General features: G+C 38.4%; 1 protein-coding gene across 8 annotated transcripts in view; it reads left to right on the top strand.

Moving 5' to 3' along the window:
* Positions 1-19,512, top strand: part of Elavl2 (ELAV like RNA binding protein 2) — a 61,208-nt gene that overhangs the window by 28,999 nt on the left and 12,697 nt on the right. For all 8 annotated transcript variants that reach the window (XM_052175569.1, XM_052175568.1, XM_052175571.1 and 5 more), the window contains exon 3: positions 2,297-2,400. In XM_052175569.1, coding sequence (XP_052031529.1) covers positions 2,297-2,400 — 104 coding nt within the window. The remainder of the gene's footprint in view (positions 1-2,296; positions 2,401-19,512) is intronic.

Below are 19,512 nucleotides of genomic sequence, written 5' to 3'. Positions count from 1 at the left end.
TTAATATCGTCCTGATATGACCTTAAGTGAATATGTTTAAACTCCTTACTGTGTGGTAAGGAATATGTGTACTACTACTCTTCCATATGTAAACTTTTTTTTGGATGTCTGATTTCTCAGTAACGAGGGTTATTGGCATTGTGTCAGCACTCTAGCTGTGTAGGAATTCTCTTCATTTTCAAGGTAAGGGAGGGAGCAGTAACTCAGAAAGTTTGAGGAATGTTTTCAAAGCCACACAGTTGGTAGGTAGTAGAAACAAGATTGGAACTCACATGCCATACTCCAAATCCTATATTCATCCCGTTATGAGCTGATTTCTTGCTTAGATTCTTTTTGTCTTCTGCCATCTTGAATTCTGCTCAATGATAGTAGGATTGTACTCTATACATGTGTACAGTAGACAAGTAAGAAATACTTCTCAAATTAGTAAAAATCTGAAGGCTTGAAATTACAGTGGCTTGACATGTGACTATTTTTGTAGACTTATTTAATGTGCATGAATGTTTTGCTTGCATCAACGTATGCACAAGTATGCCTGGTATTTGTAGACAAATGTGTGCATTTGTGGCTCTCCCTTCTCATTGTTCACTGAGGTGCTGATCTTCTGATGTAGGGCTTTGCACATGTAAGCAAGCTCTCTACCAGTGACTAATGCCCCAAGCCCTCCTCGCTGTCTTCTGTTGTTTTTGATTACAGGAAACACAGTTTGGAAAGAGGGAATAGGTTAGCTCCTGTTTTCCCAAATTCTGATCATGGTCTCCAAAGCGCACATTCCCAAGTTCTCAGGCTTGGCATTCTGTTTTTTTTTTTTTTTTTTTTTTTTTTTTTTTTTTTTTTTATCATTGGCAAGGAAATCACACATTGGAGTAACCAGAGTGACTGTCTTTAATACTAACATGCAGCACTTGGGGGACCCATTAAGAACAAATTCCCCACTTTCCTATGACACTGCTAGAGAGCCAGGGTTTTAAGAAAGCATTTGTACTTTCCAGGAAATGTCTGCTGTCTAATCATTTCTTTCATTTATATCTCTTGTCTCTTCTCCAATGGAGAAATTTTGCCTCAATTGAACCTTTGATTTCTGGGAGTCATGTGACATAAGCCTGTGTTGCAGTACTTATCCATTCATGGTACCTCCATGTTTTCTAACAGAGCATCATTGAGTGGGAGGTTAGATGGCCAGCTGATGGGGCCATCAACATGGCAACAAGCAAGAGTTGTTTGGATATGCAATTCTTTTTCTGTTTTGTAGTTTACTTTTTTCTTTTTTGTGATCCTTTGCTTGTCTTCCTGTATCCCATTTTTAGATCAGAATAATACCTAGAGAAAGTTCCATTTCATTTATCTAAAGAAATGCCCTTCTAAAATTGTGTATGTCATGTGTATGTTTGTATGCACATGTATGTGGTCATACATCGTTTAATGACATCTCAATCTGAGATGTGCTGTTAATCCATTTTGTCATGTAAGAACATAACAGGTAGTCCCTTATGCAAGGCTAGATGAGACAGATCAATCACCTGGTTGGCTAGATCTTGATAAAATCAAAGGATGTATTTGAGGAGGTTGTATACAGAAACATGGCACATTTTTATATAATACACCTTTTAAAATGCATATGGTTAAATGCATAATAGAAAATGTATCTACCAGAAATAGCTATCATTATCAAGTATATACTGTGCATACTGTATATAACTGGTCATATGACCAGTTCAGTGTATTTGTTTACAGCAGTGCTATCATAAGCGCATGACTATGAATTGTGGTATGAGGTCACCATAGTGATGATGTCACTGGGTGATAGGAATGCTTCAGTTTAATTAGACACTAATGGGAATACCATTGTGTATGTAGTACATCACTGACCAAAATGTCATTATGTAGCACATTCATTTCTACATATGCAAATCATCTTTTCAACTTTACTGTCTGTAGTAACTGTAGTTTCTAAGTGTGGTAACGTGTCAGTCCCAAGTCATAAAACACTGACAGATTCTTGGTTGCTGTTTCTATCTTCAATCTCCTAGGTGAGGAAAGTGAAGCTCATGGTTTTCTCTGTTTCTTCTAGAACTCAGCAGAGAGGTGCCCCCAGGTTTTGGGCTGCTGTCATGTCCTGGATTAGGCATGTGATGTGTGATGGGATGGTCTAGGCCTACATGGCTTCTTAAACAGCACTGGTTGTTGAGTTCTAATGATATTTAAGTTTGCAAATGACAGGAGCCTGTGATAAAAGCAAAATTACTTCCTGTCAGTGGGTTTGGACTAACATGCCTTTCCCCTTCCCTCTCCTTAGGACAGAGCTTGGGTTACGGCTTTGTGAACTACATTGACCCCAAGGATGCAGAGAAAGCTATCAACACTCTGAATGGATTGAGACTTCAAACCAAAACAATAAAAGTATGTTTGCATTTTTCTTAAATTTACTTGTAGAATAAGAGTTTTTATTTATTTATTTAATTTTTAATTAAAAGGTTATTTGTACTTCTTTTTGCATTTGGGCCCCATAAATCTGTCTGTGAGTTACACAATATAATATTTTTGTGCTTATTGAACAAAGGAGGCAACTTTAATACTGTATGTAGACACTTATATTAGCAGAAAGAGCATCAGTGCCCTCAGATATATACTATATAAAGCCCCCTGATGAAGTCCTTATAGAGAGAATCCTTGACCTATTACTGGAGGGATTGTTGAACTTGTTTAAACAGCAGTAATTAGAGTTGTTTTGGAAGCCAGTAAGATTCAGCCATGTCTTTCAGCTCTGCCCTTGAAACAGACTATGACTGTGGCTGCTATGTATGTAGATGGGTCATAGTGCCATAGAGTGCAGCCCCTTTTTATAGACACCAAAACTTAAATTTCATACATTCTATCAACAGTAAAGTATTACTTTTTCAGTTTAATATTCAAAACTATCTGTGGTTTCACACAAGCAAACTGGGCCTGGAGGTTGTTCTTGCTTGGCTTGGACCTATTTCCAAGGAGGAGATAGACTCTCTGGACGCTTACGTGCTACGCAGGTCATATTTCCTTTGAAGATATAATAAGTTATTTTATGGATATTTTTTGCAGGGTTATATTTTGAAACCCTTACCTCAGTTCTCTGGATAAGAAGTTGATCCAGTTTTAAGCATAGATTTCTTTTTCTTTAGCAAATAAAAGTGATGTTGCCTCTGGCAAATCTAGCCCATGTCATCAATTCACTCCCCCCTGCCCAGTGTGGACAGTTCACATCAATCATGGTGCATGTTCTTGCTGAATTTAGGTGTGGTTCCCAAGTATATTTCAAAATAGTGTTCCAGAAGATCTCTATCAATTGGAACCTATTTTCTACCCATGATTTAAGAAGCCAGCCCACAGTGTAGCCTAAGAGGTGAGAAGTCAGTCAAGACTGACCAGCATCCATCTTGCTTACAGACTTGTCTAGCAGTGCTTGTTTGTTTGTGTGTGTGTTTGTTTTTGTTTTGTTTTTGAGTGATCTTGCAGGGCAGAGTCATCTTTATGCTTAAAGTAACTTCTCTTAGGATTGACAGTTAAGGTGATTTGTTAACCCTAGATGGTTTTGACACCTCATTCTTTATATTTAAGAAAAATGTCCGTCAGTGCTTTTCATCTAAAAGAAATGCATGAAGGTATCCAAATATACTTAGATGTGAGATGTTCAAAAATTCTGGGTGTGTCTAGCAATGAGAAGGTCTAAGGAGACAATGGATCCTATAATCAGAAAAGGAACTGCTTATTGTGTTATCAGAATTCTAAAAAGAATCTTAGAGAAGTTTAAGATGACAAAGACTTAACTTGGTTTTGATCTTTCTTTTTTAATCTGAATTGCTTTTTCCCTTAACTCTTCACATTTGCCCTTTTAATCTTTCCTCATGTCAAATGTTCAGTCTTTTAATAGTGATAATACAATGCCCTTAATAATGGTGCCCACTATCTTGCTCTCCTCAGGCTGTTTTATGTATTCTGTGTCCTATGGATTTTTGTAGGCTTCCTCTTCCTTAACTAAAATGATCAGCAATCCTGGAAATCAATTGCTTTTAGTGCTGACAGCCCAAGTTGTTGTTAAAAAGAAAATGAAATGTGATTGGGCTGGCTCATCTCCGCAAATGACCCTTTTCCTCGCTCCAGAAATAATCACCCTTATTTCATTCTTACTGAGTCACTTCTTTTGCCATACATACTGCTTGCTGCAAGATCCAGAAAAAGGTAGAAATGCAGAGGAAGCAGGCCAACATAAGATAAATAAATGTACTCAGCCTTTACAGAAACCATTGATGACAGCTGCTCCCTTACTGCCAGTGGTCCAGCCTTCTCTCCTCAGGCCAGCTGCTTGGGCTGAATGTGTAAGCAAGGACTGTAATGCTTTGTGGCTTTTATACTGTGACATCTGCTACTTGTGACTTTCTGAAATTCAGGAGGGGTGATGGGCAGGCAGGCGGCTACTTCTCTCCCTGCCCCCATTTGGTTCTTGCAAAAATATCAGATAACAGCTGGTATCCTCAGTTTGGCCCAGATTTCTCTTGAGAGGCAAAGCAGACCATTCTTCAGAAGTAGATTGTACAATTTTTGCCTATATTTCTATTTCTATTTTTTTCTTTTTATTAGACAAGTTTTGCATTCTTATTATGAATTCTCAAGTGTGTTTTTTTTCTTTGTCTTTGCTGTTTTCTGTTTAATCTGGAAGCTAAACTTAACTCTTTAATCCTGGTGGTGGCTGTCAGACTGATCTTACCAATTCTCACTGCTCAGAGAGCCCCTCTGCCTTTAGCTGCTCCCCTGCTAGATTGTTCCAACTCATGTTGAGTTATCCTGTGTTTGAACTCCATGTTCTCTACCCACAAGAAAGCACAGAAGACTGCGGATCAGCATGATCCACATGTAATTTAGACCCGTACACTACTCTGTCTCCAGTGAGTATGGAGACCTTGGTGCTCACACAGGTTAGCCAAGGTTGCCTGGTTGCAGACTGCAGGAACTCTAGTACATCTCATTAATACCCCAACAACACACTTGCTGTTTACCATGGTTTTCTTTAGAGGAAAATAATCTACTTTGCATGTGGTTGCTTATATTTGATATTTAAGATTCTCAAATAATTGGTTTTGATTGTGTTTTCGACACCACCCACCATAGCAATATGGCTTCCTGATGGTTTTTTTCTTTTAATATTGGAGTAGTGATGGAATTACTGAGAAAGGAGGTTTATCAGCCGAAGTAGGACTTTGTATAATAGCTGAAATGTCATATGATATATATTTGCTATTTCTTCAGTGAGTTAAACTCTCTCACACCCCATGAGAATTTAAGATATTCGTTACATTGATGAGTGAGGAGTGATTTAGATGCATGTGTTCCAGAGTCAGAACTGCTATTGTTACATAAGTGACACAGGTGATGAGCAGTCTGCATGGTACTGGGCTTCTCCTTTTGAATGGGTAGTTATCTGCAGAGTCGTTGCTTTGCACACACAGTTCAATTTGTCTTGTAGCTTCTACTTCAGTCAGCCTTTGTGGTCAATTCTATTAGATAGAGTAAAATGTCTGTCACCTTGAGTATGTTAGGTAAGTAGTCTGTGTTGTAGCTTACAGGTCAGTCTTCACCTTCAAGAAGAACAGCTTAGAATCAGGAAGTCCAAACATGTCACTTCGGGTTAGCGTGGTATCACTTTACTTCGAGCAGCACTGCTATGCTTAGCCTTCAGTGTCATTAGCCATGTTCTGGATCATTCTGTGCCTCCTAGGGGAAATGTGTTTACAGCATCTCTTGATAATAACATGTGATGGATTCACCAGCAGCATGGAGTCTGCTAACCCCTGCCCATCAGAGTAGGTAACAGTTGGCTGTTCCCAGATGTTAATGCCTTACCTTAATAAGGGGAAGGAAAAGATGCAGTTTCTGTGCAGTTCAGACAGTAGAGCTCCAAAATATTCTGAAGGCAGTATAAGAAATTCCATGCTGGTGTGATGGCATCTTCCGTTGGTCTCCCTCCACTGCCTGTGAGAACTGACTGTGGCCTTCTCTGGAGCTCAGGGTTCGTTGAGTTCCGGTCATCATGTGCTTTCCTGACTCATTTTTAAGGAACCTTATATATAGATGTGATCTGAATAGTGTGCAGAACACACACTATAAAGCCAGTATATTTGTCCTTTTGTCTAGATTAATGTACATCAACTCATGAGTAGAAGAAAAATGATTATTTTAGAAAGTAAAGGCATTCATTTCTGAAGTACCTACCTGTATTTTCACTTGACACATGCTCAGGATGATTGTGCACAGTGATACAAACTACTGATCGCAACCTTCTGGATCAGTAGGGTGTGAGAAGCTTTATTTTCCAAAACAGGAGCTCTGTCACTAGAACATAACTTTAATATTATTGTTAGGCACTATTCCAGAAACCAGCCTCTACTTCTGAAGTATGGACAGAAGTATGGACGTGCCTGGTATATTCTTTCTTTTTCCATAATTATCCAAGCATGTAGCAGACTAAAAGTTATATTTGCCTGAAAATTATTAACCACTATTAGAAACATGAATATCTTTATTAAAATACTTAACTGCATAAGGAAAATTCTATTATAAAAATTAGAGTATTAAATATTTATAACCTAGTCCTTAAAGTGTTCAGTTTGATAGTGATTAAGATAATCTAATAAACTTTTTTTCTGAGTCTTTTTATTGCTTTTCAATTTTTTCTTAAAGATTTATCCTTTTTTGTATTTTCAAATTGTAAACTTAGAAAATGTCACATTTCCTTCTTCCCACCTATTTAGCCAGGAGTTGGACTCAACATGGAACTGTAAACCTCTGTTTCTAACATCTTTTCTTGGTTCACCTGGCTGTGTCAGCCTGCACAAGTCTTTCAACCTTTTAACTTCCATTTGTTTCTGTAAATGACGTGGAACTTGACCTCCCCAAACCACGAAATCTAAATTGATCCAAAACTTGAGACCTTAGAATGTTGACCTGATGAATCTTTACCATGACACTCTCATGCACAAAATTCATAGAAATAATGTGTAATGTGTTCCCATCAGGCTCCTGATATATGATGTATATAAAATGTGAATAGGCCCTACTCCCAAACATTAAGAAATCAGGCAAAAAATGGCATCCAAACCACTGTGTGTGTTTGTGTGTATGTGTGTATATGGTGGTGCTGGTGGGGTGTGTGTGCGCGTGTGTGGGTGTGCACGTGTGTGTGTGTGTGTGTGTGTGTGTGTGAGAGAGAGAGAGAGAGAGAGAGAGAGAGAGAGAGAGAGAGAGAGAGAGAACAGAATATGAGAGAGAATATGAGAGAGCATATGAGAGGATGAAAGCATGATGCTGACTCGAGATGTAATGCTCAATACTTATTGAGCCAGCGTCTCTCATTGAACTCAGAACTTGATAGTTTGCCTAGTCTTGCTAGCCGATGTGCTTCTTGAGTGCTGCAATTACAGGTGGCCTCTGTGCCTGCCCAGCTTTTTAGGTAGGTTTTGGGGAATCCAAACTTAAGTCCTTATAGCCCATCCTTATAGCATAGCCAGTCCCCATCTACCAATTAGGTAAGAGGTATTTAACTATAATTGATAAAGTTATATTAGTAATGCATAATGATATTTAATTTCATACTAATGTATACTGATTATATACATGTTTGGGAGAAATAAGGAATCTTTTTATGGGGTGTTCAGAAAAGATAACTTTGTTTTCATTGTTCTGTTTTTGGAAGCACAGTCTCTCTGTAGATAGCTCCTTGTGGTCAGAATATTCATGCCTCTGCTGCCCAATCGATTTTTTTTTCCTTTGGTGAATTAATCCTTCCCCAGATTGTAATTTGGTTATGGAAATCAGCATTTCATCCTGAAAGCTTGATACTCGGACGTCTTCCCTCCACCTCTTGTATACTTAATGCAGCTTGTGCTGGGAAACCCTTTGCTTAATATAGCTTCCTTTTGCTGCAAAATGATTGAGATGAGTTTGGGTTTCATTATCATTGTGGACTGTTTAATAAAATTGAATTCTGACTATTAGAAAATATTCCATTTATTACATAATATGATCCTATTGTAGCGTGGGTAGAGAGGGCATGGAAGGACTTGCCATTTGGCAAGTGCTCTGATAAAATGGCAGGTAGCACAACTCTGGGAGGTTTAGGGCAAATCCTATAATGTTGATGGTTCATGAGGAGATGGAAATTTGAAGGCAGATGTTAGGGGAACCATACAGAATTTGCTAGTGCAATGTATAGAAGAGCTTGAAAATGACAACAGATATTAAAAAATAAGAGTACTATGCAAAGGTGGCATTTCTTTTCTCTAGGGGAGGGAGATTGACAGAGTTTGGGACATTAACATCCATGGGATTCGACTTTGATGCTCATTCTGAGAGGATGTTTATGTTTAGACTCCATATTTGTCTGAGCATCTCAGCACACCTAGAATTTTTTCTGACTGGAGTACTTTATTTTTGTGATAGTCAAAGTTTATTTCAAATCTTATCTGTAGAGCATTATTTATCCTGTCCTTGTAAAGACCACAAACCTCAGAGATATAATCATTTAAAGTATGGGTCTCAAATTTGCTGGCCACCTATGAGTGCAATCTTAACAAACATCACTTATTTCATCTGCTCAGATCTTTGTCCAGTTACAACGCCAACTAAACAATAAGAAAAGAAACATCAGGAGGCGGGGAAAGAGTGCATTTCAGAACTGGAGCAAAAATAAAAATGAGCAAATGGATGCATTGCCTTTTAACATAAGCAGATAGGCCTAGTGCGTACCTTCCTAATTTTGGTTTTGGCCATAGAATACAATTGTGTAGAGCCATGTTTCAACTTCTTATGAGCTATTTGATGCATCTCATCATAAAGTTCTTCTGTCTATATTGAATCTATTTTATAAAGCCCTTAGATGAAGCAGAATAACAGATGACCTTAGTGAGTTATTTATATAAGATATCCTTCATGTCTTTCATAGACTGTTTCATCAGAGCCCATCCATGGTTTCTTCATTGTCTAGCTTTGTCCAGACCTGGTCATCCTCTGGTCTTGTCTCTCCATCTTGCTTCTCTCATCTTTCTGGTTGAGAGTTAGATGGACATTTGGGAGTCCGCAGAGGACAGTAGTTTTCCATTCTTTGAATAGATTTTCTTTGGAAATTATTCTCTACTTGCTGGAGTAGAAGTGAGCTCGTACAGATGGTGGGTTGGAGAGCAAGTCCCCAGCTCTCCATGTATGTATGGTTCTTCCACCTGCCACTTAGAGGACCATGGTGTGTGCGTTGATGGTGGCATTCTCAGTGATGGACTGAATCTATCTTCCTTGCGAGGAAGGTCATTCTGGTCCACAAGAGTGCTCTCCAGGAACATCATAACCTTGGGAGATGGCTCTGCTTATGTGTGTGAGGTCTAGCTTAGAGAATGCTGTCAGGTTTTCCTCTGTAACCAGCCTGGAGACCATAAAGCTTTCATAGCTACCTCCATTGGAGTGAAAAGGTTAGCAAATGTTGGAGTACATCTGTCTGAAGGTGGGGAGAGAACATGAAAGCCAGACTTGAACATTGGCATTGGTTTATGAAATCACTGTTGCTATTTCTGCTGCATTTGCTGTTGTGTGTTTATGTTTATATTTGTTTTGGGGTGAGAGTTTGCTTGGGATCTTAATAATTCTAGCTGACCAGAACTTTGAATCATTTGACCAGCTGGTTTTTTTAGTACCTAAAAGGAAGAAGCTCCTGAAAGCACTGGAATAGTAGTCCTATATATGTGGCTCTATTTCAGTTTTGGTTTTTAAACTAACAAATAAGAGAGGAAAATCTGAACCTGATTCACAGGGTCAGAAAATGGCATCCTGAGCAGAACTTTTAGTCTAACTCCCATACCTTTTGCAAAAATGTACCTCAGTAGAGGCATTTGTAGAAGGCCTTGCTAGCTGTGGCTGCTCTGATCTCTGACTGCTTATGGGCAAGGTTGTATTGTGTTTTGTTTAATTTATGAGCCAGGAAAGCTGGCTGTCGATCTTTTTGGCCTGTTCTAAGCAGCTGGTTAGATAGAGTTAGATACTAACTTCAAGGGGTCCATCCTTCCTTCCTTTGCCATGCCTGCATTTCACCAAAAGGTCACAGGACTCTTTAAAAAATCGCTTGTGAATAGTTTGAAGAGTATTGGTGTTAGCTCTTCTTCTTTAAAAAATCTCTTGTGAATGAACTGTAGCAGTCTCCGAGAGGCAAGTCCTTATTCTCCTTCATGGATAAATTGGTGCCCAAGTTAGTTTTTGAGTTTTTTTTTTTTTTTTATGAGACAATAAATCTTAAATCTTGCTAGCATGAGTGTGTGGCTGTGTGTGTGTGTGTGTGTGTGTGTGTGTGTGTGTGTGTGTGATTAAACACACCCCCGCATCAGTGTTTAATCCTTCCTGCTCAGGCTCTGGGGTAGCTAATGGTAATCCCTCAGGTGAGTGACAAGAAAGAAGCAAAACTGAACTGCATCCTGGAAACGGTTAATTCAGAAAGATGGTTTCCCATAAGAGGTTTAGCTATCTGAATTTCGAATCTTGATGTTCATGCCTGTTTTAGTCTTATGGCCCTCCTTACATTCCAAGAAAGGTTATGGAGACAACCAAGTTGTAGGGTTGAGTACAACAGGAATTTTATGATTTCAGTTTCCCAGGCCCTGGCTAGACTGGGGGGCTTCTGGAAATCTTTGGGATCAATAGATATACTTTAACTTCTACAATTTTGCCCTTTTTTTTTTTTTTTTTTTTTTTTTTTTTTTTTTTTTGGTGATTTATATCCCTATAAATGCTTCAGAGTCATAACATGGGAATCGTCTTATTTGGAAACTAGCGTTAAAAGATGGCTCTGATTTTTATAAGTTCTCCAGGAAACCCTAACAAATAAGGCCCAGGGTTTTAAACATTATGGATTTTAAACCTTCTGATAAGGAATTTTCAGAACTTCTGTTGTGCCACTGAAACACTAGGATGGGGTGGTTGACAAAACACAGATTTATAGTCAACAGGAGTTACTGATATGATCATTAGCAGACTCAGGCCAAGGAGAATGCTGCTCTAACAGGTCCCAGAAGTGGTTCTTAGGTCAGGGCCTCATCTAAGAAGCCTGGGTTAGTGAGCCTTTATAATTCATGTTTGGGTATACTCATGTTTATTTCCAAATAAATGTTGATGCAAATAACCTCTATTATAGGTTATATTACATAATCTTCACAGTAGAGCAATGCACATTCAATAAATAAAATGCCGGATTTAATGAAGAAACAAATGTTTTCTTCTGCATAGTTAACTCCTTTTCAGAGTATCTTTAGATGATCAGATGCTTCACAAGTAAACTAACATGGTTTCCTATGTATCCTTTGTGATTGATTGGGGCCCATGAACTTAGGATGAGTCTTTAAGGTGCTCAGTGGAGATGCTTTTGTTATAAAAGATAATTTTGTAATTCATTATAAGGTTGTATCACCTGCACCTGTCTGTTTACCACCCTTCCTTAGTATCTATTGTTTTAGCCTTTTTGAGTAGTCCTCCCCCTAAATGGCAGTTTCTTACATTATTATAAGAACCATAACATGCTATATAAATAGTTTTTAAAGAAAGCATTTGGTGTCTGCAACCTTAATTTAGGAACCTTTGACCTGTAAACTGAATGCTGTCCCGCAACCACAGCTACATGAAAGCAGTATTCAGCTTTGCCAAAAGCCTGCTCGGATTTGTAAGAAATGGTCAAAAACAAAGAATACTTTAGCATTCTTCACTAAGTAGTGTCTTGAGGGAATTGTGAAGTTTGCATTGTCTGCAAACTTCCCTGGTCCACAAAGTCAAGGAAACTGTGAAGGTGAAAGCTCACACCACCTCTCACCTTTGTACTTTGTTCTCTGCGTATTAGAGAACATTGATCCACCAGCAGCAAAGGGGATACTATTTGGAGGGCTAATTATAGCTAGTGAGTGTTATTGATGCTATCAATCAGTGAGACCTGAGAAAAGGGCTTGGTGCCAGAAGATTCTGTGTAATTAAATACCACAGGATAAGATTCTGAAGGTGAAGTTAGGTCTGAAGAGGGCAATTTATCTCAAAACAAAGATGAAGATGGCACGCTCCCTTTTCACTTTTCTGGAGATGGTCCATGAACGTCTGTGATGCCTTCTCTTTATTTTGTCCTGTGAAGGTTGTCGTGCTTTCTATAAAACCTCTCTTGTAAAATCTTTACAACTGCCAAGAGACAAGCTTTAGGAGCATAGTAATTATTTTTGTTAAAGTGCTTTATGGGGAAATATGTAGCTCAGGTGTCTAATAGACATTTGGAGAATGGAGGATCTTATCTTTGAATGAAACCATTAGTCTTGCAAATAAGTTCGTTTAAAGAAAGTTTTCCCATGGTTATTCTCCAATGTGTGATCATGTTGAGAGTGAGAGCATTATCTTACTGTTTCAGGTTATTCCCCATAGGTACTGAATGTATTTCTCACAGTCGTATAACTTTAATCATGTCTGCAAAACACATGTTGGAGAACTTCCCATAGCTCCATGGGAAGCATTTCATATTTTTATATCAATTTCCCTCTCGTAATACCACATGCATATCTTCCTCAACACAAATTCTCATGTTGTCATATTTAAAGACTAAGTGTTGTAGGCAAGCCCAGAATGTCTCCTGCAACTGATGAGAGAGTTCTGTTTGTTCATTTGATTGTTGTTATTTTAAATGGTTATACAGTTTCTACTGATGGAAGCTTACTACAGACAGACAACTCTTGGGAAAAAATAGTTTTGAAACTATTAGCATGAAAATGTGTGTACATGTACCCAATAAGACCCCCAAACATTGTCTTGGATGTTGTATGATTTACTTACAATAAAGATAAGGGACTCAAGTTATATTTATTTTTAAAAATATACTTACTATTTTTGTATATTCAGATACTTCTTAACTAAAAGAAATTAATGTGTGTGTTCAGGAAGGGGCCATTCACATGCCACAGCATGCATGTAGTTGTGTGAGGACTTTAATGCTACTTGAGGTTTTCTTCCATCAATTGGGGATGTTCATGCTGGTTACACTTTTACTTGCTTTTTACATGTAGAAATGTTTTAGAAATCTGGAAGACATTGTTCTGTTGTATCTCAGGAGTGTCATTGTCACATACACTCTATTGTTACTAACATGGAAGGTCCTTGTTAAGCTATTTATATAGTCAAGGAGAAACAACAGTAAAGGGGCTAGAATTTTATTCCAGCTACCATACCTGAGAAATAGAAATGTTTGGATCCTCTTTTTAAACTGCCATGCGTGGATGGAATTGGTTCCACTTAACTGTTCCTGGTGACATGTTCGGAGGCTAAGTTTGTGCCATATGTGAGAGGAAGGCATACTTGCTGTTTCTGTAGTTGCTGGGTTGCTTGGCACAATCCTTACAAGCAGTATGCTTTTGTTCTTCTTTGGCCATTCCACATTCTGAGTATTATCTATCATTAACAGTGTCTTCTGATGGGTCACTCTCATCTTTATGTTGGAGCTAAGGTCAATTACCCTGACTTTTATTCAGTGAAATTTGAAACTGCTACAAGGCTGAGAAGCCTCCTTAGTGTGAACAGCCAGTTGTCTTTTAAATGGTGCGTGATTTTCAAATGAGCGGAAGCTTGCATTGAAGTTATATTTCAGTTGGTGTAATGTCAAGGTCCTTCATTTTCTTTCTTCTTCTTCTTCTTTTTTTTTTTTTGTTCTGCTGACCTGCCTCCAGAAATTAGATTATTTTTTCACATATAACTTAAATCTTGGGCATGAGTAGTAGAAGAAATTCTGTACTTGTACTAACCAAATCACCCATTTTGGTGTGTTTCATACTTTTTAACTACCCTTTAAGCAGTGGTGCATGCCTTTAATCCCAGCACTTGGGAAGCAGAGGCCAGTGCATCTCTGAGTTCAAAGCCAGCCTGGTTACAGAATAAGTTCTAGGACAGCCAAAGCTACACAAAGAAAAACACTGTCTCAAAAAGCAAATTAATCCATCAATCAATCTATACTCTTTAAACTTGATGACGACGACTTCACACACATGGAGGTCAGGGACAATTCTGTGAAGTGGGTCTCCCCTTCTGCCTTTATGTGAATTTCTGCCGTTGCACTCATGAGGACTGAATGACAAGTGCTTATGCTGAGCCCTCTCATCCATCCATGTTTCATAGTTCTTATATATACATAAGAGAATAGTTAATTTATCAAAGCAAAGCTCCATAGCTTCTTAGAGTGTCTCTTCAGGTATCTCCTTGGCAACGGCTGCTCATTCTCTCATTGATTGCCATTTCACTAGCTATTTGTGAGTTCAAATGCCATGTTTCAACAACTAGTATAATGAAGAAACACACAGATAGAAAAGTCACCTTTCTGAATGAAATATCTATATCTCTTCTCTGTTTTTAGACAAGCTGCATTTGTTCTTGTTCTGTTTCTTTCCAGACATACTTTCTCTCTGAAGCTGTGGCTGTCCTAGAACTCATTCTGTAGACCATGCTGGCTTTGAACCCAGAGATCTGTCCTTTCCCTCCAGAGAGCTGGGATTAAAGACCTGTGTTACCACTGCCCAGTACACAGTTGTCTTTTCTAAGAAAATTGAATTAAATGATCTCTGTTGTCTTTTTTATTCCTGCACCACAACCCCACTAGTACTGCCATATTATTCTGTTGAGCATTCTTTCCTTCAGGTATTTAAATCCTCAGTTTTAAGGGCTAAAATGTCCTATTAAACATGTTTAATAGAATTTTTCAGTCTCTTCTGTTGATAACATTTAACTTGAACTTTTGGCATTCCATATTAGATTTGTGGATTTTCCTACCCTTTAAAAAAAGTTTCAAAAACTCCAAGTTAGTTCATGATGATCGCATACTGTCTTCACCACAACAAATGGTTGATACCAATGTAAGCAAAGTAATATGGTACCTATTTTCTTATTTTAAGGAGTTATATCACGAACAAGACAGATGTTAGGAGGTATGCCCTGTTTCTTTCCATATTTAAGAGCAGCACGGTCAGCGCACTGCAGGTACAGGCGGAGTCCTTGGATTCAGACTACAGTGGTCAGGACCGGCAAGCATCAGCTTCATGGAGTAGTAAAATAGATGTCTGCAAGAAGCTGGAAATGACTGAAACGTAGGCAAGTTAGAGCAGCAGCTTTTATTTAACAGGGAAGCAGGGAGCAGTAAACCTAGGGAAACAAACTGAAGGTTATTTGAATTTATGTAGAGAAAGCAGACAGTGCCCTGAGCATCAAGGTTCAAGAAATGTTAGGTTCCTCTAAAAGCCATAGGAAGTGCTCCAGGCGTTTTAAACAGAGACTAGCACCATCAAAAGTATTCCATGGTATCTCTGAACTCAGCTGAATTAAAGCAGTTGTTATTAATCAAAACACTGAGCAAACCTGTTTGAAGAAATACTTAAAATTCTATTTGCCTCCCCCCCAGTGGATGTGTTTTCTAATTTCTGTATATTGGAATATTGAAAGTTAACTACACCAGTATATAAACTTTCATAAGCCTTTTGCTAGAAGAGGTTGCTTCCTTTGGTCCCATCGTCTTTGCTGGAGCCAATCTTTATTCTGCACTGTTCTCTTCGTTGGCCACCCATGGGAAAGCATGCCTTTCCTGAAAAGGTAATCTAGAACTATGATATGCACATAGCCTGGTGTGCTCTAAGACATGCTCCTGGTAGTGTTTTGCATGTGGAAGCTGATCAAAGTACACCTCTTCCCTTTGGGTACATTTTAAGGTCTGTGACCTGAATTGTGTTTGGAGGCTGAATGCCTCTGTGCTTGTTCTGAGTCCCCCAGGAGGAAGCTGTGTAGTAGCCAACTGAGGAGCCATGAAGCTGTGACAGAACCTTTGCTTCCACTTAGTATACTGAGAGCTAATTTGTATTTAGTGGTAGTCACTTTTTTCAGAGAGTAACAATCAGGCTTTTGCTTTATGATATGAATAGCAATTAACTTGTAGTATAAATGGGCATAATTATGACCTTTCCCACACTTTTAAGTTAGAAGAAATTGAATTAGGCTTTTTAAAAAATGTCTAAAGTGGCAAGTATCTAATTTCCAAGTTTAATGTTTGTAGTTCTGGGTCAGTAGTTGACAAATGATAAAAGCTGTTCATTGGTGATCTTGTCAGTGGGTGAGTTTTTAGATGTTCAAAGTTTAAAAAGAAACTGATTGCTTTGTTCATTTGTGGATCATACCACTTTAATCTGTCAGTATTAAAGTCACTTTCTGTTATTCCCATTGATGAATCAGAGACAGGGCAGTAGTACTTTGGGACACAATCATTTCAGATGGGCTTCTGTTGAATGCAGTAGTGCTCTAAGATATTCAGCTTCACGTTTAGTGAAATACCAGTTCTTACTCATAAGATATTAAAAGTTTCTTTTAATTTTGTGTATTTTGATTAACTTCTTTTGATAGCATACTTCTTATATACATGTTACTCATCCTTGCATGTTTAATGTGTAATTAATTTTAGCTCATGATGAAGAAATGGGTTTAATTATAAAGAATATAGTATTTTTCAAAATATTCCAATTTTGAGACCTAATTACTTTGGAAAGCTTGCTTTTTTTGTTTGTTTATTTTTTTGTTTTCTCTGATCAGTGTAGTCTCATTTGTGAAGAACACTTTGGGAAAACCATTGGCTAAAGGGTTTCTCTGCCTGCTGCTTTTCCCTCCCTCCTTCCCTCAAGGAACCACAGTATTGCTTGTCTTGGTTTATTATATCACTTGTAGGCTTGTGAGAACTTCCAGAATAAACCTGAGTTTTAAATTGCTATCTTGGAAGCAGATTGGTGTTCAGTTTTTGTACTCCCTGTATCATCTTTAAATATTTAAATTGCAGACGCTCTGGCTGCCTCTTAAATTAGATCCTTCACTTAGTAGTTTTGACATTTCATAACCTTGCTCCTCAGGCATTAAATATTCACCTGTTTAAATGGCAGTGAAAATTTAAAATACAAACCCATATATTAATCCAATGACTGTAGATTGGGGATCAGCTCTCATTTACTGAAGGAAGAAGCTATTGGCCCCACCAGGGCACACACTATAGATTCATTGAAGTATTTGTACAGAATTCCTCGTGTAAAGAAAACCCTCTTGAGTCTTCTCTGAGGGAATTTAGTTGTAAAGGCCCACATAGGTATTTAACACTTTGAAGATGTGTTCCCACATCTTTAGTCTCAGTGTGGTTTGTAGGTAAGCATTGATGCAAGGCATCCATAGAACTCCAAATCCACAGCAAAATCAGAGTGGTAGCCATTGCTGATAATTACTAGGTAGAGAGATTGGACTGGTAACGAATTTAAATCCCCAAGATGATAGTCCTCATCTCTCTGTAAGGCTTCCCACTGTGGTCTAAAGTGTAGTTCATATATAATCCTCTGAGACTGAAGAACTGTTTACATTTTCTTGGAAGGTAGGATGTTGTCGACAGTGATATCCCTGACCAAGTAGAAGAAAGGGGGGGGGGCTGCTTTAATTCTAAGAATCTTATAGATGTAGGATTCAACCTGTACATTATGGGAGAAGGGTCAGCCCAAGTGCACCTTGTTACACTTCTGGAAATTCCTAGGAGTAGTGTTCTTTATTTCTATGGAATAGAATGTAATAAAACTTATTTTAATTATGATAAGCAGTTTCTACAGTTAATCTCAGCTAGTGACCACTGTTTTTAGGGAAAGCTACTTTGAAATACATTAATGCGTGTCACATAAAAATAACTAGTTTTGTGACATTTCTGGTATCTTTATTTAGTTTGAATGTGTGCTTTAAGAAACAGGCTAGAGTTATTAAAAATTCTGAACTCTTAAACCAAGTGAACTGACAGGGTAGTTCCACAGTTCTTCACTGTGATGCTGTGAAAGAAAGCTGGGCCAGGAGAAAAAGGCAGGGAGTCCGGGAGATGAGTTGGTGAATTCAGAACTCAGCACCGGCGGTGTCTAGCCTTACACATGGGGTTTGCCTTATCTTTCCCTCTTCTGTTGCCCATATCTATTCTTTTATTTGTGTATCCTGCCTGCCTTACAAGATAGTTGAAGGCACAGAAAGAAAACTATTGGATTATGCTTTATAACTGGTAAAATCCTAAGTCTGAATGTGACTTTATCGGTAAACAGTGTTTGTTACCAATTCTTTGACAACATTATAGGAAACGCCCTTTTAGCATGACTAGGAGGTGAAGAAATAATTTGAGTTTAAGTTTGTGTATTAAGCCTGGTATGGATATTCAAACCTCTCAAACCAAACATCCACAAGACTGAGGCAGGAGGGTTGCCATAAGTCTATATAGGGAGCCCCAGGTGAGCTTGAGCTAAAGAGTGAAGTCCTGCCTCAAAAGCCAAACCAAACAATAGCCAAAGCAAGCAAGCACACAAAGGAATGAATATTGAGGGGAGGTCCGTTGATCCCAGTATGCTTCCAGTTTCTACATAATCACTAAATATAAGCCCTAAATATAAGTATATTCTAAATATACTTGAGGATAACTTAAAACACCTCACCCACACATGTCTGAAATGCACAAAGCAGTGAATGTCACTGCATGAGTAAGTGACTCTGGAAAGCAGAGATGGACTTGGTTACTCTAACTTGATTATGTAGGTCTTTCTGGACATAGTCGGATGCACGTAGAGGTGAATAATATTTATAACATGGCCACCCTAAGTTTTAGACTCCTAAAAAAATGCCATGCACACTAAAAGGTACTTATTTATTCCTAAGAACTACTTTTAGGAAAGGTAAAATTATGTGGTTTATGAGGTATAATAAGATTAGGGACTTTGTCTCACATTAACAGGGTAATAAAGTGAACCTAGTTTTGAACCCAGCTCACTGATTGGAGAATTGTCACCTTTATCACTGTGACACTCCCTGCCTTATGCTAAGCCAGAGCCTCCTGCCTGCCTGTCCTTGCTTTATCTATCACTCACTGAGAAGGCATAAATGCCTATGCGTGCCCCATAGCCCACGGTGAGTGGCTCTCACAATGAGAGCACTTCAGTGACAGAGTCTAGAGCAGAGTGACTGCTGACTGGCTCTCTGCTACAGAAGTAAAGCCATGAAATCCTCAATATGGAACTGGGCCAAGCGCCGGATTGTATAGCTTCCTTAGACGATTGCAGATCAGTCTAGAAAAAAGCCTTGGTAATCATGTATTCTCACCACTAGATTCAAACATGCTTCAGAGTCTGTGGTGTCATAGGTACAGAAGTCCCAAGGTTAGATTTTTGATTACTTGAAGTTTTCCTCCGTTTTTATCTTGTATTTATAAGTTTTCATTACAACATAGCTAGGTATAGAGAGAGAAAAGTGTGTATGTGAATATTTTCACTTTGCTACTGTCCCAGATTCCTTTATGGAGGACAGGTGAGTGTAATGTGACTTTCAAATAAGCCCTTAGAACAGCATCTGTATTTCCAGTTGTTAGGGAGCAAACTGACTCAATAAAGGAAAGAGTATTTTAAGCCCTGTTGG

This window comes from Apodemus sylvaticus, chromosome 3 (genome assembly GCF_947179515.1).
Source record: "Apodemus sylvaticus chromosome 3, mApoSyl1.1, whole genome shotgun sequence".
Lineage (NCBI taxonomy): Eukaryota > Metazoa > Chordata > Mammalia > Rodentia > Muridae > Apodemus > Apodemus sylvaticus.
Note: the sequence above shows the minus strand (reverse complement) of the source record. Positions and strands in the feature narration are given on the sequence as shown.